Source organism: Genypterus blacodes, unplaced genomic scaffold (assembly GCF_046128005.1).
Source record: "Genypterus blacodes isolate CSIRO-AG114 ecotype Tasmania unplaced genomic scaffold, CSIRO-AGI_Gbla_v1 ptg000152l_1, whole genome shotgun sequence".
In the NCBI taxonomy this organism is placed as follows: domain Eukaryota; kingdom Metazoa; phylum Chordata; class Actinopteri; order Ophidiiformes; family Ophidiidae; genus Genypterus; species Genypterus blacodes.
This window is the reverse complement of record NW_027466954.1, coordinates 722,444-749,348: the sequence shown is the minus strand read 5'-3', so window position 1 is coordinate 749,348 and position 26,905 is coordinate 722,444. Positions and strand designations below refer to the sequence as shown.

At 42.6% G+C, this 26,905-nt stretch overlaps 2 protein-coding genes and 1 long non-coding RNA gene across 4 annotated transcripts; 2 read left to right on the top strand and 1 right to left on the bottom strand.

Moving 5' to 3' along the window:
• Positions 1-346: 346 nt before the first annotated feature.
• On the top strand, positions 347-14,359 carry LOC143012666 (voltage-dependent L-type calcium channel subunit beta-4-like). 2 transcript variants are annotated; one of them, XM_076165915.1, is made up of 15 exons: positions 347-442; positions 2,150-2,233; positions 6,901-6,978; positions 7,030-7,071; positions 7,420-7,542; positions 7,640-7,767; positions 10,409-10,485; positions 10,942-10,961; positions 11,963-12,043; positions 12,345-12,403; positions 12,577-12,686; positions 12,800-12,951; positions 13,373-13,468; positions 13,581-13,766; positions 13,863-14,359. In XM_076165915.1, the coding sequence occupies exons 1-15, from the start codon at positions 380-382 to the stop codon at positions 14,121-14,123; spliced, it is 1,560 nt and encodes a 519-aa protein (XP_076022030.1). In that variant the 5' UTR covers positions 347-379; the 3' UTR covers positions 14,124-14,359. The 2 variants fall into 2 exon arrangements, with proteins under 2 accessions (XP_076022030.1, XP_076022031.1); XM_076165916.1 differs by lacking the exons at positions 347-442; positions 2,150-2,233 and adding an exon at positions 3,945-3,989.
• Positions 10,490-22,780, bottom strand: LOC143012669 (uncharacterized). The gene is made up of 3 exons (XR_012965064.1): positions 22,663-22,780; positions 15,182-15,277; positions 10,490-10,935 (listed from the first exon to the last, which is right to left on the bottom strand). It is a non-coding gene; the product is annotated as an uncharacterized LOC143012669 (long non-coding RNA).
• LOC143012668 (CD276 antigen homolog) lies at positions 22,044-25,673 on the top strand. Its single transcript, XM_076165917.1, has 4 exons — positions 22,044-22,207; positions 22,730-22,770; positions 24,113-24,424; positions 24,538-25,673. The coding sequence occupies exons 1-4, from the start codon at positions 22,173-22,175 to the stop codon at positions 24,645-24,647; spliced, it is 498 nt and encodes a 165-aa protein (XP_076022032.1). The 5' UTR covers positions 22,044-22,172; the 3' UTR covers positions 24,648-25,673.
• The last annotated feature ends 1,232 nt before the right edge of the window (positions 25,674-26,905 follow it).

Here is a 26,905-nt window from a genome sequence, read left to right as displayed (position 1 = left end):
TTTACCTGAAGGAATACAAAATGAATGGTATGTGGTTTCCATGTGTTGTCCCCAGGTGGTTCCTTAAATAGTCCCATTGAAGCCCGGAATAGCTGCGAGGCCCCTCAGCCCCCCCCCCCCCCCCCCCCCCCCCTCCCCCTCCCCCCCCTCCTCCTCCTCATGAAGGATCCTCCCCTGCTCTCTAAAGTAGTTCACCGTGGTTCTCAGCAGCAGCAGCAGCAGCACCGAGCGGACCGTCCCTCCGCCCGTCCGTCTCTGAGCCCACTCATGCTCCGCATCGTGGCGTGAGAGAAAGCTGGAGCACGCAGCCCGGAACCCGTCGTCCCTCCGCTGGGCTGGACAGGATCAGCCAGCCCTCTGGACCGATGTCCTGGCCGAGATGTCCCGACACATCTACATACGGAACAAAATTGGCGAGGGCATCCAGGCGCCCATCTTTCAGGTGGGTCACCAACCGAGCAAACGCAACAAACCAACTCTACAACTTTAACACATGAGAGCAACACTGGCCACGTTACTGAAATGGGACATGGCCACTTTTATTACATACACGGTTTTTTAATGCATTTTTCCAAATTTCCAGCTTGAGGAGGATCACATTAAATACATTTATAACTTAAAATAAGTAACGGATATATTTCCTCTTTTGTACGTTTAAGGTGACGTCATTAAAATATCAGACCGAAAGAATGAATCCAAATCAGTGAAATCTGTCCAGTAAGAGTTTGTAGGGGTTTGAATCTGAGAAATGTCTGCTCATCACGGTGGGACAGCGGTTCTCAATCTGTGTGACAGATTTTACCAAGGGACCAGACGCAAACCCAGCGAATCAAACCAAATCAAATGTATGAATATTCTGTTATTGTAATTATTCACAAAAATCATTAAAAATCCTCAGATGTTTATTTATCATCAAGTGTTTTTCTCTTATCCAGATTGTATTTGTTCGATTTTTCAGACATGCAGGTCATGTTTCAAACTCTTAATGGCCTGTAGGTGTGTGTGTGTGTGTGTGTGTGTGTGTGTGTTTGTGTGTGTGTGTGAGCGTGAGAGAGTCTGTCAGAATGTGTGTGTGATGAACAGATGAACAGATGAAACAGACCTGTCTCACAGCAGGTCAATGTTGGGTACTCAGTGATGAACCTTACTGACACGAATAAAAAGAAAAGAGCTGTTAATGTGATAAGGTGTGTGTGTGTTTGTGTGTGTGTGTGTGTGTGTGTGTGTGTGTGAGTGTGTGTGGGGGGGAGAGAGGGAGAGAGGGAGAGAGAGAGAGAGTGTGTGTGAGAGAGAGAAAGAGAGAGTGCGTGCGTGCGTGCGTGCGTGTGTAATGTATTGGATCATTTTGGCTGTATTGGTAGGCTGAACAGACACAGAGGGAGGGGGTGGGGGGGGGGGATGACCCAGATTAATGTCCCTGTTTGCTAAATTCCAGGAAGTAGGCTGTGACTTTTTAACGGTGACTTTGTCATTAACTCTGGAGATTTGAGCAGAAATGGGCCAAATCACTGGCAGATAATTAATTCAGCTCCCTGGAGATAAACACTGCTGGTATATTTGGACTGTTTGGGCAGAAGCTCACTAAAAAAAACAAAGGAGGAGACAAAGTCAGAATCCAAAGAAGTGAAAGAATTATAAACATTCTGTGTAGAAAAAGGAAATAAAGTAAATACAAGCAGATAGCATGTTGTCAATACGTTTTCCCACTTATTATATGGTTACTTACCAGAGAAAGAAGTCATTTCACACAGTATATGCATTTTAAATGGTATTATTACTAATTACAAGCTTCCACTGTGAATAATAGGCCCAATAGTGTCGGACTAGCCTTTAGCTAGCTAGGCTATTTAGAGTCAAAAGTTAAACTGGACATTTCCTTTCATACTAAAATGCAGTATAGTGACTGGGGCGTCTTTGGGGGTGTTATTGTTGATGTCATGTCAATTTTAAGTTTCTAAAACCTAATGCGTCTCCTTGTTTGGTAACAACAAGAAGGCAATGCTAGTTTGTAGCAAGTAAGAAATGCTGGCAAGCTTTTGGCACATTTCGCTCGGTTAAGCTAAATGTTAATGCTAATGTTCTACACAGAGCAGGATCATGAAATGTGGCGTGTTGTTTCTGCTGGTTGAGATATTGTTCTGTGGTCCAGGTGAACCGGGGGACGTATTCCAGGAGGAGCCGACTCAAGAGGTCCGACGGCAGCACAACCTCTACCAGCTTCATCCTCCGACAGGTACCAGTTTGGAATTAAAGGAAAGGACCTTTAACCCAGATAGAATCCTTGTGTTCATTTCCTCTTAATGTTAGTGGATTTTCTTAGCAGTTAACCCCAAATTATAGGTTCTAATATCAACATTTGGCCTTGAAACGATTCCATGCACATATACCAACACTCATCAACTCCAATTAGATCAAACCTTTTCTGAAAATAACTAAATATGAAAATGTTCTACCGTCGCCATTTTGCACCTGTGTTTGCCCCCCGTCACTTCAGGTCATTGAGGCTGTGCAGTCTTCTTCTGCTGCTCTATCTAAGAACCAAGTGTGCGCATTTACAGTCTCCACCTTCTGGCGAAAGGGTGTTACTGTAATTGAAATCACAAGAAGGGGCAGGGCCAGATTTTACTTAAGTAATTTCTTAGATAAAATATCGTGACAAAACGCAAGAAATGAAAGTAAAGTCAGACTGAAGCAGAGTTTAACTTGAACATGTATCACTGTAAACTGGAACCTCTTAGTAAACGTAACTTACAGATTTGTGCAAAATGATGTTTCCAGTATTCAAACCCACTTCATCATTACCTTATACCTGAATCAATCAAACGCTTGTGAATTATCATAACACACATCCTATATCCATGTCCAGAACTACTTGTGTATCACTGTTTAATACACCAAAATGCCAATTTTGCAAACATTGCACTGGTGCTGTCCTGCTGAACGTGATGTGATCTTTTCTGGCTCTTCTCTCATTGCTAAAGGAGGAGAATTCCCAAATATTTGTAGGCTACGGCTGCAATCCACTGTATTCCATTGTCATCATTTAGTCTGATGAGAACTGTGAGCCACCATATCTCTATAGGTTATTGATCAGGGGGTCTGCATTTCATTTAAAACAAATCACTCTTAGGCCTATAATCACTAATAACAGAATTGATCCTGATGTGATTCACAAACCCTGAGATAATCTGCACTCACGCCTGGAGTCAGCCTGACTGTGCACAGACGCGGAGGATGAGAGGTAACACAGAGGTAGGGAAATGGAGGATGCTGCTCCCCCCCTCCTCTGCTCCTCCTCCCCCTCCCCCGACCCTCCTCATCCTCCTGCACATGAAAAAATCAAGGCGAGCGTTCACCCAAGCTGAGTGGACAGCAAGCCAGCCAATCAGCTCCTTGCACATTGGCTCTGTCATCAGGCTTGGATATCGAGGAAGGATCCAACCGCTCTGCTGCTGCTGCCGCTGCTGCTGCTGCCGCCGCCTCCTCCTCTGCTGCTTGCTGTGTTGTGTGTACATGTAAAGTGTGTGTGTGCGTGTGTGTGTGTACGTATATACATATATATATACGTCTGTGTGTGTGGAGGAAATGAAATTGCCAGGATCGGGCCACCTCCAGGGAGAGCCTCCCCGTCCTATAATGTGAGCCGGCCAGCAGCGCGGTGGGATCAGGGAGACGCTGCATCCATCAGGCGACAGCCCTCTGGAGGACCAGGCGTCGTCCATCGGGAGGGAGACTTGGCATCTTCTTTTTTTTGAACAAGAATCATTCTCCTTTTTTGTGGAGAGCAGGGATTGTCGTCATCCCCCCCTCCATCCATCCTTTTTTTCTGTGGTGCGCCCCCCCTCCTCCTCCTCCTCCTCTTCCTCCTTCTCCTCCTCCTCCACCTCCACTCTCTTTTTTCCCCCTCATTCTTCTAGAGGCGCTCGTTGGAATATCAAACCTCCATGTATGACAATTTGTACCTGCATGGATTTGAAGACTCGGAGGCGGTAAGCATTGTGTGGGTGTGTGTGTTTGTGGATGGAAGTGGCTCAGCTGTGGTGGACACACACACACACACACACACACACACACACACACACACACACACACACACACACACACACACACACATACATACATACATAGACACATAAGAGGCCTTTGATGGTTTAGCCAACAGTACAGTGTAGCGTGATCATGGCCGATGCTTGGCTGGAAGGGGGGTTGGGTGGGTGGGTGGGTGACGGTGTGTGTGTGTGTGTGTGCGTGTGGAGGGGGGGTGGGTGCACACATTAGGCAGATGGCGCCTGATGTGTGACATTCACACTGCTCTGATTATATTTATGTATGTGTACGAGTGTGGGCTGTGACATTTTCCCCATACACACTGAATTTTGGCTGCAATCTGCCCACCAGTCAGTACGAGCAGATGCCAGCAAAGCGCAAGAGCCAAGAGGAGCCGCCGAGTGCTCATCACACACTGTACTGTACCGCTCAGACGGACCTAGCCGTGATTTTCTGAGAGGATGAGGGAAAGATCACCCATTTCCTCCTCGCCACCCAGCTTTCCAGGAGCTCGGTTAGCGCGACAAAGCCCCGTTTGTCAAATTGTGTTAAAGCTGCGTGATGTATGGTCTGCTGAGGCGCGGAGAAACATGCATCGTGATGTCATTGAGTGGATTCTGGTGTTGATGAGTCACATGCTGAAGCTACTCCATTGGGTAACAGATCAGATTGTACAACCATCAAAGCAAAATGATGCAGCGACGCTTCGATCAGATGGTGCAAAATGTAAGAAAAGGATATTTTGGAGATGTAAAATAGCTGCTCTCATTCTAAAACCAGACTTTTGTTCATTCTGGTACAACAAATTTAAAATGCGAAAAATTATATAATCCACCAGTCATTTCCAAAACTTTGCACTAGTCAGGCCCTGTCGCCAGGAGCTTGTAAAAGAAAAAGAAGGAAAAGAGTGGGACTTTGCCATCACGACTAATTGATTTATCCGTGGTCGTCCTTACTTGCATTAACTTGAGTGGCTGAATGTTTCGATGAAGGCAGCAGAAGAAAACGGCGGTGTCACAGCAAACGTGGTGGCAGGATGAGTTCAGTCAGGCCGGATTTGATCATCACAAGCACACAAACTCATTGGGAGCTCTGAATTATTTATATTTTAGTCACAACTTTTTTTACTTCCTGTCTTTCCCTTTTAACAAGGATGTGTGAACGTCTTTGCTGGATGTATGGTGTGTTAGTTGAGAATTGCTGAGAAAGGTTATGAATCAATTCTGATGAATAATGACTAATTGGGAATTTTCTTGATATTTCTATCAATGTCTTCAAAATACTACATCAATCTCCAAAGATTTCTCTCTAACCTTCTGAGTACATTTGACTTTTATGATCTGACCCCTTGCTTAGTACCAACTGTCGTCTCTGCTACCATCTAGTGGTAATCTGGTGTTGACACAGTGTGAGCAATCTGAATGGTTGTCTATGGCCTAAAAATTACATTCAGAATTTCAAAAACTAGACTGGATATCATACAGTTTGACACAGATTACGAGAAAGATTGTACTATACCGATCTTGCTTGTTGTCTCTTGCTGTAAAGGTAAAAGCTTGATGTCAGTGCACACTTTGCTTGATCAATCGCGCTCAGGAAAAAGCAAAAACATCGTGGCTTAAACACTGACCTTGATGTCTGAATGTGCGGTTGGTGAAAACTTAACCGGCAACTTAGAATCTCTCCATGTCTGTGGCTCCTCCATCTCATGTGGAGCCTTCCTTCCTCATACTGCCCAACATGCAGTGATACAGTTCACTGCTATCCAAAAAAAAAATGAATGATTGAATGTGTGGCTGAACAATGTGCTGACAGCGACAGAAACAGAACTCACACTCGCTCGCTCTGAAATTCTCTCAGCAGTCGGCAATTTTCCACATGGTTCCGTTCAGCTGCTCTGCATGGAGACTGCCAAACCAACACTCCTGACATGGCACTCGCAATGCAAGTCAATGTGAATCCTAGATAATGGCCTGTGATCCAAGAATGGGCAGCATGCGTCATCCCACACTGATTGTTCTTGGTGAACGGTTGCTCGTCTTTTATAGGCTCATGTCACCCTGTTGTCCCCATATGTTGTCCTTAGAGGATTTGATGGTTTTAGGCTGTTCTGACATTCTGTGCTGCACAAGTGAGATGTGAAGTTCCATTTGATCCTCTGACCACTGTTGATGATGTCCTTCATTTTACGTGAAATGGTGAAAGCTCTGTTTTGAACATGTTGATGTCATGGGGTCACCTTTGACCTTCTAAACTCCTCCAGTGTATGTATGCATAGTCTTACAGCTCGCTCCACTGGCAGAAGCTTGGTACTGCAATGGAGCTCACAAGTAGGGATGGAGCTTTTTGATTACTCAGATAAATGAATTTTAGGATTTTTACTTTATATCAGTCCCTGATTTTGTCTGCTATCCATAGAGATCAAGACAATGTTAAGTAGTGATATGGTTGTGGAGCTATTTTGTAATGTACTTTGTGTGTGTAATTCTGGATAAGAATAACTCCAAAACAACATTAAGGCTTATTAATGACTTACATGTGTTCCATTTCCTGAAGAATTAATATATTTAGTTCGAAATAGTCTGTTTTCATTAGTGATGAAATAATGCCTCAATACTTTAACACCCAATACTTCCCAATGAGTACTTTTGGATATCTGAGTATAATGTTAGTAGTTTTATGGTATAGTAGTTTTTCTTTTAAATGCAGAACTCTTTTGCTGTGGAATTACTCTTTTTCCACCAGTAACAGTATTGGAGTTCTTCCTCCACCTTTGGATAGATAAAGGTTAGAGAGTGTGTATTCCTGTTCCACTAATCTACACACATGATGTGGGTGTGTGTGTGTGTGTAGGGCTCAGCTGATTCCTACACTAGCAGACCATCGGACTCAGATGTCTCTCTGGAGGAGGAGCGGGAGGTGCAGGCCCAGGTCCAAAGCCAGAGCCCAAGCCAGAGCCAGGGCCCGGGACAGAGCCGCCAGGAGAGGGAGCAGCAGGCCGCCATTCAACTGGAGAGAGCCAAGGTAGCCAGTGTGTGTATGCTCGAATGTACAGAGACACACGGACCTTTGCAGGATACACAAAGGTCTTTTTAAAATGTGGAATCAATTTGCTCAGCTCAAAGTTTTAAAACATCTCAAAGAACGATTAAATAATTAAAATAATCCTCCTTTGTAGCTTTACTCAAGAAGGGTTTTTACAACTATTCGTTAGTGTATACATTTATTTATTTATTCATTTGTATATATCTGCGTATATTCCTAGATGTGTTGCAGTAGTCTCACACACTTTGTGATGACACTACAGAATGTGTCAAATCTGTGTGTGCAAAAGGCTCAGTACATTTGTCTAAGTGTACCTCCAACCTCCAGACTAAAGCGGTGGCATTTGCTGTGAAGACCAATGTCAGCTACTGTGGAGCTTTGGATGAAGATGTGCCAGTACCAGCCACAGCCATCTCCTTTGACGCCAAGGACTTCCTCCACATAAAAGAGGTACATAAAGTCAAGTGTACCATCCACTGCCACAGCTATAGTTTATAAGTTCTGCCTCTGATGAAAAATGTCCTTCTCTCCTGTGTGTAATGTTCAGAAGTTCAACAATGACTGGTGGATCGGTCGGTTAGTGAAGGAGGGCTGTGAGATCGGCTTCATCCCCAGCCCGCTGAAGCTCGAGAACATCCGGCTCCAGCAGGAGCAAAAGCGAGGACGAGTCCAAGGGTAAGTAACACCAACACATCACTGGCCTGCAGCACTGTGTCCACTGGACACACACAGACACACCAGACACACAAAGCATGAAAACAATGTCTGACAATATGCCTTTGAACTTTAGCTTGACTGCAGACTAATGTGTGGTTAGTACAATATATATAATACTTCCTAGCAACTGCGTCAGAGGTGTACATCAGCATCTTAGGTGTATCCTGTACCAGCCAAATACAGTTTGAGTCTTCAGTATGACTTGCAGTCTTCAGGACCGCTGGTTTTGACTGACAACCAAAGATTTCATCCCGCTTCCCTCAGGATTATGAAGTGTTGTTTGTAGGAGCCGTTCCATCTCTGTACCCCCCAACAAACAAACTTTCATGTTTTCATAATTTGTCATGATGTAGTAAGTGACTGTTCAGGTATGTGATCACATTCAAGTCACATTCAAAGATGTAACAGCTGAATGAAAAATCAGATATAAGCAATAAATCAGAAATGAGCACTGAGGTCTGCAGTCTGAACGCAGCCTGTTGGTATTCACTCATCAGACGGGAGACCCTGACTCTGACTCTACAGGTCTTGGGTCACCTCAAGACTTTATTCTTGTTACATTTAAACTTTTTACTGGAAATATTTTAAATAAACTCTCAAAATCTCCCTTTTTAATTTTTTTCCACTTGAGTCATGCATGCAGTTTGTAGAGATGTGAGCAGTAAAGAATGAGTGAGTGTCCGTCCATGGAGCTCCTGAGCAGACCTGTGGGATCTGGACAATAAACATTCTTTAATCAGACAGGATGGATTTTAATGTACATTAACTCCTTGGCAAGACGGTGAACGTTTTTTTCGTTCCTGGCTGCAGCACAATTGCAGTGCAGACACTTTCTGAGACGGTTTAATCAGTTGTTCAATCAATCATTGTCAATCAAAGTGTAAAAAAAATAAAATGCTGAACTATATTATTTATTTCCATTTACTCATCTCCGTCTCTACGTATGCAGAGCGTAGCAGCGTAACACTTTGCGTCGCTGTAATTAGAGGTCCTGTCAGCCTCTGAGTTGCACTTTGTTCTTAATGAGTCTGGACACTCCTGTCAGCCAGGGTTTGCCTTTCCTGCAGCCTTGCATAGAGTTTAATGCTAATCTTACCAAAGTTCCTCACGCTTTGAAACCCCCCGAGCCTTTGCTCACCGAGGAAAGGCAACGCTGAGCCATTAACCCTTTCATTACCAGGGCTCACTCAGAGATCTCATACCTCCAACAAGGCCAATGTAAAGCCAGGCTATAAAGTGTTAATGTTATGATTAAGTTCCAGCTTACGCAAATTGAAAGCCTGATGTGTCATCTTACCTTCACACTAGAGTTAGCTTGGTTGTTCGAGTCTTGTACGATCATCTACAGTGATGCCATTAAATTGACCCCTGATGAAAGAACACCTCCTGATAACCCAACACACCTGATGTTGTTGCATTATGATTGCCACCATAATTAGACACTGACAGTGAATTACTCTGTGTAACTGTAAATCGCTGTAAATCTTTAAATCAGTTTACTCAGACTTACAAAATCCCTCACTTTGCAGGTGCTCCTCATACTCCAATCATTAAGTCCCTCCAGCTTTCTTGTATTCCGCAATCACAGGGTTTTCTGCAAATTCGACAAATGCCGCAATTTTTACGCAAATAAATATTAGTTTCTCTTCCATACTGGGAGAGTGAAGTGGAGCACAGCAAGGGTGTAAAGGGTGCTCGTTCGTCACCAGGAGGCAACATGGGTGCTATTTAAACTTTGGGAATATGAATAAAAAGTGTGATGTGAAATACTGAATAAAAAAAAAGGAAATCCTAGATGGGACTGGATTATGCAACACTTCATTTGTGCCCCCAAATGATGTAATCCTATTAATCCCATTCATGTAATGACTCTCCCTTGTAAGCGGTGCTGTTTTATGTAGTTAGACACACTCGGATCCAACTTCCCCTCACATACAACTGGAAAATCTACACTGCCCCCTGTTGGCTCTGTTGGCCCTTCTGGGCCCAAGTTAGCGTAGATACGTTTGAAAGCGTGAATTGTTGAACTGAACAGAAGTGTATTCTCATGCATATCCATGTTTATATCCTGGGTTTCCTACAGCAAACCATTCCCCACATGTTTATGTCAGACTCCTTTCATGGGATGCAGCACAACATCCAACCTTTTCATTGCATGCTGCCATGCTGCTCAGGTTTGAAATCCCATTTTGTCTGAAGCCACATCTCAGCCATACAGCAAAACAAACAGGAAACAGTATAGCGGTAGTGGTGCTAGTTTTATGGCTTTGTCTTCTACTCATACACACCAAATAACCTTTGAACTCATGACCTCATCATTAACAAAGACCACGCCCACAATCATTTTTACGAATCAGTTCTAATGTAACTAGAAACAAACATTTCAGTGGTTTGGTTGTGTAACATTGGTTGATTTGCTGTAATGTGTCCTGTCAGTGTTAACACCCTTGCAGTAAGTGACGTCATGCGGCGATATGGGATCTAACCCACGCAGCTCAAACTGTTATCACCACTGACGTAGAGATGACATTTTCGGTAGTTTTTCCATTAATACCACGATGTGTTTCTGTCTTTCTTTATCCCCTCTTGTCTTTTCCAGTAAGTCTGGAGGAAACTCTTCTTCCAGTGTAGAGGATGAGGTATCTGCCTCTATCCGACCCCTCATATCCTCTGCAGGTGAGAGCATCGGCCGAGGGGAGAGGGCACTTAAGAGCCGCCGGCCGGCCAGCTTAGGGCCACAACTTCCCGCACACAAACAGCCTCACAAGCCTTCCCATGTCTCTGCATAGAGCTTAAGTTGATTGTGGCTCCTTAGAGTTGTTGGTACATTTTCCCATGATCCTCCTCTTCCTCCAGTTGAGGACTGCAGGCGCTCTGAGACTGGGGCTTACCACAGTGTGAACCCAACGACAAGACTAAGACCCCCCCACTGAACTGCCCTGATGTGACTTTGTGAATATAAACTTAGGACCATAGAAACATTTTCTTGTGTTTTCTGTTGATATATCCTTCATAGGTTTCATTTGCTTAGCATTATGATCAGAATCATGTTTGAATGTGTTTGAGACGTTGCGGCGACACCTCCCCCAGAGTCAGCCACTGACGACACTGTCACTGTCTTCTCTCCTACAGGAAAGCAGAAGCAGAAAGTGGTAAGTCAGTGACGTTAATACTCACTCATTCATCATCCACTAACCTCTTGTTGCTGCCATCACAAAGTGACAGGAACTAGTAGCGCTGAAACATTTCAGCTGGGGCGGTCAATACTTCAGGCTGACTGAAGTATGCAGTGCCACACATCACCATTCCCGTGATGCCTGTGAGTCCTGTGGTATCAAGAGCCAGAAGTGCCACTTCCCTTATTTCTCCCAAATCGGGAATCGTGAAAATTAGGGAAATAACAGGATTCAGGGGAAATCCCAATGGGCCGGCACACACATGTACACACTGTCCCAGCATGAGCACATAGTCAGAAGCTTGTTTGTGTTTTCTCTCAGTGTGTCTCTTTACTTCACATTAGAGGAAGGGCTGTCTGAGCTGTCTGTCCTCACTGATAGATGAGCTAATGAACCATAAACTACAGTAAAAAAAAATCTTTCTTGAGCAGAAAACACAACAAATTGGCTTAGACAAAATGATTTCCTTTTTTTTTGTAGCATTCTGGACGTCTTTGGCACTCAAAGGCCTACATGTCTGTAGGCCTTTGAACGGACCCTTATCTGCATACAGATCACATTTTAATGCACAATAGGCCTGTGTTCATTATGTTGGTCTAGGCCCACTATTGTATTGTTGTACACGTTGAGTTTGCGCTGGTATTGTAAAACTGTGAGCTTGTGACTCCATTCATCTCCATTCCCGCTCGCTTCTGAAACACCAGGGAAACATGTCTTAGGTAGTTGAATGTACAGTAATAACAAAAACCAACTGTTGAACCTGTAACTGTTGTCAGATATTCTTTTAATTACATAAACTGATCTTGTGATTCATTTCGGTGCCACATACCAGCCTCCCATGAAGCGTAACAGAATTGTACTGTAGTCATTTGTAATGTGAACCCGTCATTAGGATTACAAGGATTTCAGTTAAAGTTGGACCTAGTTTTGTTGGGAGTGCGTTGACAGCTGCTGATTGAACGTCTCCCTCTCAACAGACGGAGCACATCCCCCCATACGACGTGGTTCCCTCCATGAGGCCAGTGGTACTGGTGGGACCGTCACTCAAGGGATATGAGGTGAGCTTTCATACTCATTCACAATGTTGCATGTGAGACCCACTGCATACTTGTATTGTAGCAATGTGGTCAATGTCATGTTTTGTTGTTTTGCAAAAGTAGTGAGTGCACATGTCCATCAGGTTTGATTGCAGTAGAAAAATGAATGTAGAAGATTCACAATTTTACCAATGAGACACGTCCACTCAACTCTTGGCAGTCAATTATGCCAAAACGGTAAAGAATATAAAGAACAAAGATAAAACATTTAGCTTCATAAACGAGGTGTCATTCTGCCAATGTCTTTCTTTTTGCTGTGCAGGTAACAGACATGATGCAGAAAGCACTGTTTGACTTCCTCAAGCACAGATTTGATGGCAGGTAAGGAAGATGTGACCTTGGTTAGCATCCATTTTATTATCAGGAGAGTTTTGGGTCCTGATGTTAGATGTTGTGAGAGGGTCTTTCACTGCATTCTGGAGCTCGGCGTGGGGTTACAAATTGGATCTACCGTAAGATCCAGACATTATATTGTCTTTGTCTCCTTTTTTCAGGATATCTATCACACGAGTCACAGCAGATATATCATTAGCTAAGAGGTCTGTGCTCAACAACCCCAGTAAAAGGGCCATCATCGAACGATCTAACACTCGCTCCAGCTTAGGTAAGCACCTCCACATCTTCCAAGGAAAGCTGCTTCTGATGCAACATTTAGAGAAGCCAGCCGCATATCCAGACGCATCATTAAATGTTGCCGGTGCTTTATGTGTGATTCAGCCGAGGTGCAGAGCGAGATCGAGAGGATCTTTGAGCTGGCTCGATCCCTCCAGCTGGTGGTGCTGGATGCCGACACCATCAACCACCCAGCTCAGCTCCTCAAGACCTCGCTGGCACCCATCATCGTCCACGTCAAAGTCTCCTCCCCAAAGGTAGGCCACATCGATGCACCGGCCAAATGAGGGAAAAAATGTCGAAGCGGTAAGATCAGGTTCCTTCTGTGGAGTGATCACGAAAGATTTGACTAAAATTGATGTTTGAGGGCAGATCGTTTTTGTTGATAGGTGCTACCGAGTTTTCAGGTTTCAGATTGGAGAGTCTGGGAAACAGAATGTATACAGTTACACACCAAAACTCTCCATTTAAAGACACTGTGATAAAATAATCTTTGGTTGAACACGTACCATGGCACCTTTGCATGGCCCACTGTTCCCGTGTACATTTGGATAGACACCAGCAGTGTCTCATCAGAGTAGATGCTGTGGTATCAACGGTCAAATAAACTAATATCACACAAGGGAGCCACGCAATTTCCCAACTGACCCTAATGTACAGTCACATTGTGTCATTTAGGTGCTGCAAAGGCTGGTCAAGTCCAGAGGGAAGTCCCAGAGCAAACACCTGAATGTCCAGCTGGTGGCGGCTGACAAACTGGCCCAGTGTCCACCGGTGAGTAGTCATCTTCATATTTTGTCCAATGGCTCCCGTCAGTGGTTCTCTGACTGTTTGGGTCAATGAGGTATGTGCATTCATGTCATCATTGGTTTTCTGCCGCTACCAGGAAATGTTCGACATCATCCTGGATGAGAACCAGCTGGAGGACGCCTGTGAGCACCTAGCTGAGTACCTTGAGGCCTACTGGAAAGCCACCCATACCTCGCTGGCCACACCCCTAAACCCCCTGCTAGGACGCAACATAGGCCCCACCACCCTCACTCCCTACCCCACCAGCATCTCTGGACTGCAGGTACCGCTTGATATACATATGCATAACATCCCAGACACCCCATTAGTCATGTGCCACTAGCCTTACCTGTTCCTGGTGTGTTCATATGATCAGCAGAGCCAAAGAACGAGACAGAGCAACCACACGGGAGACCATTCTACCCCAAATGAGCGACGCAACCTGATGACATCAGATGAAAACTACCACAACGAGCGAGCGCACAAGGGACGCAACCGCATGTCGTCTGGATCGCAGCATAGCCGAGAGCAGCAGGACCCCTACCAGGACTACCAGGACCCCTATCAGGATGCATATAAGCCACATCGCAATCGCAGTTCACCGGGCAGCTACAGCCACGACTCCCGGCACCGGCTCTGAGCACACGTCTGTCGCCACCACCCGGGCCCCAACTGCCCCCCGATTCCACCCAAAATAAATGCTGCAACAGAGCCAAGATGGTCCCAAATTGTACCATTTTGTTCACTCTAAATTGTTTTGTCTTCCTAGTTTTTATCTCCTTCAAAGTCCAACAAAATCACAGTCAGGAATTAGTTTCTCAGTGACGCTGCCAGAAAGAGGTGCAGGGTTCAAACATGAACTAAACCTGTAATGTGAATATTTCGGTTTATGTTTCTGGGACCTTTTGGGTTTGTATTAACACAAAGCTCAGCAGATGTGCAGTGCAGAATGTGCCTGTCGCCTGTGTCAGCGGGTCAGAGGGAAAACCGCTGCACGCAGACTGCTCAAGGTGTTCCTGACCCCCCACCCCGGGCCATGTATAAACCCTGCCACCATTTAGCTTTTTGCATGCTGATAGATTATGAACATCCATTCCATTGATATTTTGTATCCAATTCCGAATCCTCTTTGGTGAGGTGTAGAAACAGAAGTCCAGTTTTTCCTGAACGACTGTGGTCAGATGGCAGTGGCCGCTGGACTGCTGGTGCTTCACATTCCCAAACACGTTGCTAGTTGAAAGTCACTTTGAGCAAGGCCAGCTTTTCTGTAGCATAGCGTTAGGATTTTATTTGGGTGAAGACCCTCACTGTCATTTGTGGATCAGGTTTTGATAGTGCTGGGATCAGATCTCAGTTACACTGTAGGGGGACGCCAATACTGCTTCTGTTCTAAACAGCTAGCACTTAGAGAATAAGTCTGTCAGATAGTTTAGTGACATAGCAAAACATGAGATGCCATGTGATGTTATGGAGATGTAGACTGGCATGAAAGATGATACTGTGAAAGATTTCGAGCAGGTTGGAATATTGTGTACGATGCTGTTTTCCAGGATCCACAATTTTAGTTTGTTAAACCTGTAATAAGCATTAAAATCAAAGTGGTATAGAAAACAAACTTATAGGTGTTGGTTACAGAGTCAGTTCATCATCATAGAAGTTCCTTCCTGTGCTTTGCAGGATGAAAATATTGAGTCTCACCTCACAGGATCCGTTGCATCATGTTCGTCCTCTGTGTAGCCGGCATGTTGTCCTGACTGCAGAGCATGTTCCCTCCAATCGTAAAATAGAACCCTGCTGTAAACAAGTTGATGTTTTTAGAGCAATATAGGGCACCTGTCTCCAAAAAAAAAAAGAAAAAAAAAAAGAAAAGATGGCCCAAATTACAGATGGCTGAAATCCCTGAAACCCAGAGGGTTATAACTCAATACACAGGCGTGGGTATTGGTTTTTGTCATCTGAAGCTAAATTAAGCAAAGTTTCAGTGGATTGCATGATTCAGGAGCTAGTTTGATTCTAGCTTCTGTTCATTGAGAGTGATGAGTGTTGTGTGGTGCACTGTGGTTTAACTGGAACGATCGCAAAAAAGGTTCAGTGGCGGCAACGTGAGCAAGAGTTCTCCTTGATGATGTGACGTGTGGAAGCTGAGAGGCTTATTATCTCTACCAGGATGATGAAAATATCAGACTTGTGATTATAGCGTCAGTATCTTATCATCCTAAAGTATGACTTATATTTTGTTTTGAAGGCTATTATCCCAAGATAATGTTCTTAGAAGGCATCAAACACCTCATTAGCCGAGGATAAGAAGTCATATGTTATCAAGGCAAAATGATACAAACCCTCTGCAGTCTAAAGTCATTTTTACTATTTCATGCTTCATTGAATTTGGTTTCATTTGTCAAACTAGCGCAAAAATTTGCAAGTCGTTTTCTGGCATTTTTACCAGTTTTGATCATTGATTTGCAATTGATTTCCCTTTTTTCCCTAGAAAATCTTCCATTAATTTCTATTTTTATTTTTTTACATTTCACTTCCCAAATTAATAAAAAAAAACATATTAACATAAACATATAAATGAACATAGAAGAATAATTGTATAGTTAATTAATGTAATGATAATATAGATAAAATAAGGCTATTTTTACAGTTTAAAGAATGTCTTTTCTTTTTTACATTCCACAGCAGCAGCTTTTAAGTGAGAAATAAAACCCAAATTGAATTAAAAGTAAAGTTGTGAAAATCACATTAGATTCTAGACACGCCCAAGACTGTCCATGACTTAAAACAGGTGGGTGAAAGAAAACAGAGACGTGTGTGTGTCCTCTAAACACATGTTGCCCTGCCACTGTGTCCTCATTGTGTCTGTTGTTGGTGTGGTGTCATGGGGTGAATGCACTGAGCACAGTTTGGTCCTCCATATACTGGTATGGACATGTTGCATCAAATGTCTATTTTGGTGTTGCAGAAATTGCAGAAAACATACTGTTTGTCTGGTAAACACAGATGGAGATGTTTTTAGGTGAAAGTGATGTGAAGCTGTAGCACCAGATTACAGTGGTGCCATACAAGTGATGAATGAACCTGCAACACTGATCCATTCCATTTATATAATATTTAAGGGAGTCAAATGATTTTTGTCTGAGATCTATACAGAGTGTTCTGTTCAGTTCTGTTCAGTGTAAGCAAAAGAAAATCATCTGCTTTATTACTGATTATTGACTATTTAAAAAGAATGAAACTCACTTGAAGCTTTCTGTGATGTTGTGTCATCAGTTGGCCTTGGAAATAATCGCAGCATCCCAGGAAAAAATCATTTGGTCTGTCTCTCTGTGCAAGACTTCAGATATTAAAGGTCCACAGAGGACGATCCTTGGCGACACTAGTGACCTCTTAGCCTTTCTTCCTCTAGTATCACCCCCTAAGGGAAATGTTTGGGTGTCATGGTATCACCACTCCACAGCTTTCTCTAATCCGGGTCCTGCAGAGGACGAACCCCACATGTTTTAGGAACATCCTGATTTTTCCTGTGGCAGAATTTAATTGGAGGTTTGCCACTAAACTTGGTATGGTTATTCATAATCCCCAGAGGATTATTCCTGGTGTGTGACCTTTTGACCTTCCTTCTTGGATCACCAGCATTAAGGAATGGTAAGCGGTCATGCTGTATCTCACTACTGGCCAGCTTTCCCCTGTATTTGCCCAAGTGGATAAACCCTAATATTTTAGTGTTGTTGTTCAGCTTATTGATCAGAGTGCCATTAAGGGAAAATGATATTCATATTCATTCAGGGCAATTCCTGGTGATACTTTTGACCTGTTATAGCATCACCAACTAAAGGAAAAGTTGGGATGTATCTGAAACTAAGTGTCAGTTTTCCCTGAAACTTGATCCATATTTTATATTTGTGGTCCCCACCCACAGGTTTGAGGAAATATATATATATCTCTACTGGACAGATTTCCCTTGAACTTTTTTATTCATGGTCCCCATAGGTTGACCCCTCATCGGGACTCAATTTAATTGGCATATTGCCATAAATGTGGATTTTCATGATCCACAGAGAATGATTCATGGGGATTTGAGTGACCTCTTGACTTTTCTTTTAGCATCACCCGCTAAAGGAAATGTTGAGGGGGGAGTCAGGTTATCGCAAACCAATCATTTGCTTTAATTAAATTATAAGATTCCCCAGAGGATGTACCCAAATGTTTTAGGAAATTCCTGTGGCACCACCATGAGGTCAACACACACATTTGTACAGTAAAGTAATATTTAATTCCAATCATTAGATTCAATGAAATGTATTGGGCACTCTCACGCTCCCCACAGGATCACCAGTTTGATTCAATGGTGATCTGGCCTTTCTTTGGATACCACCCAAAGGACAAGCTACATTTTAGCCCCAATACTGTTATTATACTGCATGTTTGTTGTTATGTTTGCCCATCACTTTTGCATTGGGGTGTATGATGAACACTGCAGCCTCTCGGGCCACAAGGAGAGTTTTAGTCTTTTCATCTTGATAATATACACACAGCATCTATCTGGGAAACCTGATGAGGCACGTGATCTTTTAAATCTGTATGAATCCCCATAAACCAGACGTACAGCAGTTCTATATAAAACAAACACGTGCTCCACTGACCTCAAATATTTCAAGTCTGACCTGTTTCCTAACTAGAGCAAATTTGAAAGAAGAACATAGCTGGACTTTGCCATCCTCTGTTTGCCCTCGTGTTAGATAGTAAGTGAACAGATCACTCTGCAAAGATCTGGGAAAAAGGGAAAATTAATTTCGGAATTTGTAGTACACACAGGAAGCAAAAACCTGAGGTACTGCAGTTGAGCATCTGTTCCTACAATGTGAATCTGAAAAAGATACTGAATGTGTCAATTTAAGATTCTGCCAGAAGATTCTATTTGTCTCTTTGTGGTCCCCTGTCTGTTTAGGACTCAGAATAGACAACTTGCAAAAGAGAAAATAATTGCACATGCTATTGTTTGCCAGCATGCTTGCCAGTCTCATTCTGCCCCATAGCATAAAAACCATTGGTTGACTGAACAGGAAGCCATTATGTCCATTAGAAATCGAACCAACCAATGCTAAGCCGGGCTGCTTGAGACAATCAGAAGGGATTTCCAGACCAGCGCCCCCTAGCTCTCCTCCGAACATCGGTCAGCCTGTAGGCGAGCTCCTCCATCAGTTCAGCAAATGGGAAATTCCCCACACATACACACATAAACACACACACACACACACATATCATTCTCCACTATGAACTACAGTACAGGACTGAATCCCCCTTGCACACAAAAAGATGAGAGATGAAAAAGTGTCCTGGCCCTCTGATCTTTCTGTCTGTATCTCAGAAGTCCGTCTCATTCCAAATTTGATTTAACATAGATAGACCACAAAATACATAACATAAAGGGAGGATTTTATTTGGTAACGTGTAAAAAAAACAAAGAACCAAAAGAAGAAAAAGAACAAACATTTATCCCAGTAGAAAAGTACTAGATGAATATTTGCTGGCGATTATTTTTCTAACAAATACCTAAATGTACATAATGTCTTTGAGAGATACTATCTGCTGTATACATGTGCTGGCATTGAAATAAAAGGACAACCTGCGTGGGACACTTGGAATCAGCGAGGTCCAGCATACGACGTTTCAGTGATGTGCAATACAAAACGGCATGCTGTTTTAAAATGAGGAACTTCATGTACTGTACTATGCAACCGCAAACTGTGTACATCGCTTCATGCTGTGGCTTCTCCAAACACCCTTTTCCGAGCAGCTTCATCTGGACTTCAAAGGGAATTTGTGTTTTGTTCTTTTTTCTGTGGAAGATGAAACCTAAGCGGCTAATGCGGTATTGCATGCATGATATACCATTCTAATTTATAAAAAAGGAATTGAAGAAAAATAAATGACATTGGAGGTGACTGTGTCAAAGGCAAAGCTACGAGTGACTTAAAACAGTTCTTTTTGAAAATAAAAAAGTCGTTCTAAAGTTCTTTGTGGTCATTTTGTCACCATGCATGTTTGGAGCAGAACCCTCATAACTGGGTCGAGTTACATTGCATATATTGGGACAAACAATGGAGTTCAGGACAACGTGAAAATCAAGAGTGTATCTTAAAAAATGATAATCCTTTGAGCTGGTAAGTTTACATTTACTTTATATGATATTAATCCTTTCAGTTCAGGAGAATTAGAAAGGAGGCCATGGCAATGCTGTCTAATGACTGATGCTGTTGAACAGACACAAAGGCAAATTGCTTTAAATTTGCAAACCCATATACACAAGAAGCAAAGAAGAAGAAGGAGCTTTATTGGGTCAAATCACCTACAAACACATTATCTTGCAAACACATCATGTGAAATTTGTCTTGTGTGCTGCTCTTGCATACCACAACACACACATGCATTGAAGAGAGGTCAGTGGAAGAGAGTTTGATCTCTACTTAACTGACCCCATATCTAGTCTTCCAGCTGTCCTGTCCATCCTTGACACATTCAGCAGTTTTTCTGGCTACAATATCAACATTTCTAAGAGCGAATTTTACCCCATTAATACTTTGAGTTTGCAACTCCGCCAAACAGACCTCGACTTTAATCTCAGTAGCTCGGGGTTTAAGTATCTCGGCATCAATGTGACATTCTCAGACCTCCTGCCCGCCAACTACACTGCGCTCACTACAACCCTGAAAACTGACTTTCTTAGATGGAACAGCTCTCCTTAATTGGGAAAATAAACGAGATCAAAATGAATGTTCTGCCCAGATTCCTTTACCTGTTTCAATCTTTTCCTCTATTCCTTCTGAAACATTTCTTTGACTCTTTAGACAAAATGATCAGCGCCTTCTTTTGGGATGCGAAGCCTCCAAGGATCCGCAAACCACTAACACAAAGATGTAAGTTCAGTGGGGGTCTAGCCCTGCCAAACCTCCAATGCTATATACTGGGCATTCCACATCGACAAACTTCGCTACTGGGTGAATTCCCTTGAGCTACCCTGATGCAGGCTTGAAGCCCAATCGTGCTCCTTTCCTTCCTCCGCCACTGCCCTGATCTACTCATCTCTCCCAACCAAGATCTCTCAATTCACCAAGAACCCTGTTGTTCTTAATACTCTAATGATTTGGTACCAGTTCAGGAAACGCCTCCCCCCTAGGTCCAGTACGCAACAACCACCTGTTCCCACCCTCATTCTTGGACTCTTCCTTCATAGCATGGCACCACCAAGGCATACAATGTTTCCTTGACCTGTACTCCGATGGCAGTTTCAACAGCTTCTCCAGTCTGTCAACTCAACACAGACTACCTGCTAACCAATTATTTAAGTACTTCCAAATCAGACACTTTGCCTGCAGCAAATTCCAAACTTCCCTTCCCCTCCCCCTCAACTCATGTGGGCAGACCTGCTATCGTTTAGGACTCCGCCAAGTGGGACCATATCTTGGGGACCTATCTAATTCGAAAACACTGGCTACCTGGGAGACTGAACTCAAACTCCATCTATACATAGACTGGTGGGACTAAATCATACGCAATCTGCATACTGCCTCATCCTGTGCTCGTCTCGCTCTTATCCAGTTCAAGGTCTTGCACATGGTCCATTTTTCTAAATCCAGATTCGCCGAAATGTTCACAGATAGTTGACAAATGTAATAGATGTTCGATGCCTCACTGTAACCTAAGCCACATGTTTTTTCTCTGCCCCCTGGCTCCTCAACTACTGGGCGGGTTACTTCAACACACTGTCCACCATATTGGGAATGCAAGTTCAACCCTCCCCTTATATTGCCATCTTCGGCACTCCATATGACCTACGGCAATTTAACACCCCACAAAAGGAAATGGTCATGTTCACCTCTTTGCTTGCTAGACGACGCCTGCTCCCGCATTGGAAGTCCCTTACCCCTCCCTCTATTTCGCAATGGTTTAAGGATACTATGTACTCTCTTGGACTCAAGAATATCCAGTACACTATGAGGGGCCACACTGATAAGTTCTATCAGAGATGGCAACCTTTTCTCTCTTACTTCACAGATTTACAGGCTATGCAACGTCCAGTGACTGAATACCAGAACACCAAACAGTTCCTTATGTTTTATTTTACATCCCCGGCGGGCCAGGACGGGTTTGTGTGGGGTTTCTGGGTAGGATGTCCTCTCTCTGTTTCTTTCCCCTCTCTCTATCTCCATTCAAAGACTTGAACTTTGAACTCAACAAAATCAAACATTAGACAAATTACTACCCAAAAGTCAATTGCAATATTAATGCAGCACAAATGCATTTCGTTGTATTATCATGTACAATGACAATAAAAGCTATTCTATTCTATTCTATTCCATTCTTAAACTGACGACCCTCCGGCGAGCCACTGCCGGTATGCAACACAGAGCAACTCTTTGTGTTGCCATTATGTCCACATTTGTATCTCATGGTTCCTCGTCCTACTCAATATTTCTTTCCCTTTTCTCCTTTCTCGTTTCTCCTCCTCTCTGTATAAAACTTCGCGAAAAAAAAACAAAAAAAACAACAACATGACGCACAACCGACACGTTTTCAGATCAAGATTAACTGTGGACCGGAAGCAGCGTCTCTTTCAACGTTTTGTCTTTCAGTTGCGTGCGAAGGCGATTCGAATAAACAAAGTTTGAATTTTGAGCCAAAGCAGATGATTCGGAAAGAGACCCAGATGTTCCTCAGGAGGTGGGTGGAGAAGGAGGGGAAAAGAGGGGAAGAGGCAAAGATGAAGTCACAAAGCTAGGCTAGGCTAACAGCTAGCTAAATGACGTGCAACATAACGAAAACGCAAATACATAATCTTGATAAAGGAATCGTTTGTTAATTAAGCAAACTTAAAGAAAACGACTCTCATCCTTGACATCTAATAAAACTGTCGGGTTTGTGTTTTTTTAAGAAAAGTGTTGTTTTAAGTCCGGAGAGGTTAAATGTAGTATAAACAAACTTAATAGTGAATAAACACGTTTCTTTCACATTTATCACATCAAGAGTGATCCTATAACCGAGTTCATCTAGAAAGAGGAAATTCCAGTTAAATGTTTGTTTGGGATCTGTTTCAGCTTCACTTCACATTTGGAATGATGTCATTGTACCACTGCGCCTGTGTGTGCGTGTGTGTGTGTGACATTGATTATTCTCACCGATTAGCTTTTAGATCTTTTCACATCTTCAGTCGTCATTGATCCCGTTCCTGTGTTTTCTCTGCAGCATTGCACTGATCTGGATGTCTTCCTCCATTTTACACTCAGGTGAGTCAGTGAACACACACACACACACATTTCACACTTTAGAGATGTTGCCTGTGTCCCGTGTGCTGACCTAAAGCCAGGTTGGTGCTCGGGCTAACAATCCCCACAATGCATTTGTAGAGTTTGTCTTTCTATTTCTCTCAATGCCATGATGGCTACATGGACTAACATTAATGTCACACAATATTTCATCTGATTAAGACAACAGCTACTACTACAGCTCAGCCTAAACACATCCAACCCCTGGAGAACAGAGTGGCTGCTGTATGGTGACATCAGGCATCAATTCATGTAATAGGAAACTTTATTAAACTATAAGCTCTGAGCTGTTTTACGTTTAACAGCAAGCGCAAAAACAAGCCTCTGTAGCCGACAGTTATAATCAGTCAGCAAACCATCCACAGATCTAAGTTATTCTGCATGACACACTCACATTTTTAAGGCCGACTGCATTTCTTTCCTGGCCTAAAACGAACACGCTTTAGAAAGCACGTGGACTTTGTTTGTTTGAGGTCTCAATCTCATACGGCATTCAATATTTGCCCAACTTCAAAGACTTTCCTACCTCACCGCTGTCAGTGCGTCTCATTTGGATGAAAAGTGTCCGTACTCAGCACTTGTGCCTTAAAGTCCTGACTTCCCCAAGTCTGTGCTGCAAATGTTAGTGAGTCAGCACATGGAGACTGACTCAAATGCAGTGTGAGTGTGAGTCAGCGAGAAAGTCCCGGATTTTTCTTCATGCTGCCTCGACGCACCTCTCTCAGTGATCTTACACTCCAGGACAAACTCCCCACAACGCGTCTGGTGAATCATTAACCCTTTGTTTGAATAACAGGACGGGTTTTACAAGTTTTAGGTTACATGTTACATGATGACAACATGGAATAATGAATAAATGTCACAAATGTTTGTTTTTTTAAATATTGTGGCTGCATTATTATGAGCTTTTATCTTGTTTAGCTTTAGGCTTTTTCCACTTTAGCCAGAGTTGTTGCACTCTGGTTGTCGGACCTCTTAAGTAGTATAACTCACCCTAAACGCATACATTTGAGTTGGAAGGCTTGAAAACAAGCCTTCAAGAAAGTATCACCAAACCGACGCCCTCGGCTTGCTCAGACCTGCTTGGCGCCGAAAAACTGCCTGTTGCGATCAGTGACATTGATATTTGCGTGCTGTGAATGCTTTATGTAGGATGCCTAAAGACAATATAGGTTGCACAATATCAATTTAGTCAGTACATGGGGATACAGCAGATGAGTTCAACATTCTGATCACAAAACAAAAGCCATCAAATTGGAAACACTTACCAGTGACTCTGCTGAACCAAATGTTTGTGTTTCAGTTAATTGTCAGCAGGAAATAAAGACATCTGTCGGCGCAGACGTCCTGTTGCCATGTGTCTCTACCCCCACCAAAGAAAATGTGTTCTGGCGGACTACGGGTGACGCCGACGTATACAACATCATCAAAGGCACCGCAGACTTAACTACCCAGAGCTCAAAGTTCAAGGATCGCGTGTCGACGTTCCCTCACCTGTACAAGAAGGGCAACTTCTCCATTCTCTTGAAGGGCGCCAGTCTGAATGACATTGGCGAGTACACCTGCCACATCCCCGGAGATGAATTTCGTCAAACAGTCAAACTGGACGTCTCAGGTTGGATATGACGGTTTGAGCTCTCAGTGTCTGTATACAGGCCAAGTTTGTCCAGTAGATTGAACTGGAGCCGACTACACAAAGTTTTAATCCAGGCTTTGTTTGTTTTGCAGCGGCGAAGACTACCACTGCTGGCAACGGTGGCAGCGCTGCAGTAACATCAGGACCCCTCCATCTGCTGCTGTTACAGGTTTTGGTTGCAACTGTCCAATGTTTAATGTAGACATGCTCCTGTAATTATAAACAAAAAAAACACCAAAAAAAGGTCACCAATACATTCATCCAAGCATACTAAGAAAATCCCTCAAGATTTCCAGGAGCAGCATCCATTTCATCTATCTGCAGTCTAGTAGATAGTTGTGTAAAAAATTAAGAGTTCTGTTACAAAAATCTGTCAAAATCCCAGTTTAAAATGCAGCACATTTCTAACATCCTGAGCGTCTCTAATTATTTACTTGTATTCCCACCTTAGGAACTAAGCTCCAAAAACATTTTCAAAAGCTCCCTGCTGCTCCAGCAATAGAAAGGTTGGCTGATGGGTGTGAGTGACAGAAACTTGAGGTGTTGATATGATTGATGTAGTTTCTCTCGCCTATACAACACCAAGGAATTCCATACAGACGTGGCCAAAAGTGTTTGTTTTCTCTGAAATAATTTGAAACTGTCAAATGTTATTGGCATCCAACATTCTTTATACAAATGAAATGATCTGGACAAAATTATTGAATATAACTGAAACGTAATTTTGGGGTCTCAATAATTTTGTCCAGGTCAATTTCATTTTATATTATATTATTTATTATATAGATATTTACATATATATATGTATATATATGTATATATATATATATATATATATATATGTATATATATATATATATATATATATATATATATGTATATATATATAAAAAAAAGTGATGCATATGGAGTATATGGCGCTATAGGCAGCAGTTGCATGGATGAAGCTTTTAAGTGCTAGGAGTATTAATAGTTTTTTTTTTAATGCTTTTCCATGTGAAAATATAAATTAACACAACACTAAATAACAACAAACTGGAGAGCGACTTCAAATTTTGCATTTTGCACTAAAAGCCTTGCACTAAAACAAGCTCAGTAATGAGCATAGCTGCAGCCCAGAGCTCCAGAGTAAACCAGGTTAATTCAGAACGAAAATATTTGTTTCTGACTTGTGAAGTTGTAAAGATTGTTGTGGTCGATGGTGTTTTCAGCTTTCGAGAGGAGCAAATCACTCTCACAGAAAATGAGCTAAATATTCTGAAAAACTATTTACTGTATTTCTAGTTGAGCTTGAGAAGCTTTGGCAGCTTTAGCAGCTGTAGAATATGCAATTTACTGTATATATTTGGAAAGAGATTCACTCTGTGTGACACTTAAAGTGTGCTGTTGGTTGATTGACATGTTTAGGTGTGTGTTGGTTGAATAAAGGGTACTGACATTACAACCAATACTCTGCTGTTTACTGTGATTATTTATCATTTCTTACAAATGGAAAACAAATTGAGGAAAAATCAAGAAAGTGAAGCTTTTATATTATTTAATATTCAAATGTTGATAAATCACTTATTTTTGCATCTTAAAAATTGTTTTTAGAACACATGAAAAATAAAGTCAAAACTCGAAATGAGCGTACAATTGTTTTTATGCAAATGTCTTTGCTGCTGTTTTTGTTTTGTTTAGCAGGTGGCGCCACTTCCTCAGGGCTGCAACTACGACTCTTGCGCTGCTGTACTTCAACCATACGGATGGGTCAGTGAAGGCAGCAGGATGGTGTTAAAATCTGGATGGCTTTAAAATCAGCTTTTTTAGATTAAATTAATCAATCCTTTTTTTTTAGCCAAATGAATGCCTCAGCATCCTAAAGTAGAACTTGTGCACTAAATCCCCCTTTGTACTGCGAAGCCAGAGACTATGTGGTCAACTCATACTGTGACTGGAAGAAGGGGGATAGTTTCAGGTCTATGTTGCTCAGAATTGGACATTGACCTGGTTTGACGAGTCTTGATGAAGCAGCTTGACCTTTTTAGCTAAATTCTGCTTTTAATTGCCTGTGCAAGTTTGGATGAAAGCTTTAAATACACTAACTTCTGCCTTCAGGAGCTGGTTTCAGGCAGATTAAAGCTGATGTGCTGTCAAGGTGGTTTCCTGTGCTATGTCCTCTTCTACATAAGATCTCAGGTCCTCACTATGTAGTATTGTCAATTGCAACACACACACACACACACGTTACATGTATAAATATATATATGTGTAGATATATACGTGTACTTAGGTAGCTATTTGCCATCAACAAACAAGCATGAATTCAGCAAGCATCCACCACTTCTGTGTGGACAGCACATCGGGTGATGCTGATTCAGGTCCAATGTTCAGTAGAAGTAAATGTAGTAAATGTCTATGCACCTAACTTTGATGTTGTAGAAAATATCTTATAGATTACGTCCTAATATACCTCATCCA

Coding starts and splice junctions, on each gene's coding strand:
- LOC143012668 (XM_076165917.1), top strand. CDS start 22,173: ATGATTCGGAAAGAGACCCAGATGTTCCTCAGGAG. Junction 22,208..22,729: donor ACCCAGATGTTCCTCAGGAG/GTGGGTGGAGAA, acceptor TTTTCTCTGCAG/CATTGCACTGATCTGGATGT. Junction 22,771..24,112: donor TTCCTCCATTTTACACTCAG/GTGAGTCAGTGA, acceptor TTTGTGTTTCAG/TTAATTGTCAGCAGGAAATA.
- LOC143012666 (XM_076165915.1), top strand. CDS start 380: ATGTCCCGACACATCTACATACGGAACAAAATTGGCGAGGGCATCCAG. Junction 7,543..7,639: donor ACTTCCTCCACATAAAAGAG/GTACATAAAGTC, acceptor TGTAATGTTCAG/AAGTTCAACAATGACTGGTG. Junction 12,044..12,344: donor CGTCACTCAAGGGATATGAG/GTGAGCTTTCAT, acceptor TTTGCTGTGCAG/GTAACAGACATGATGCAGAA.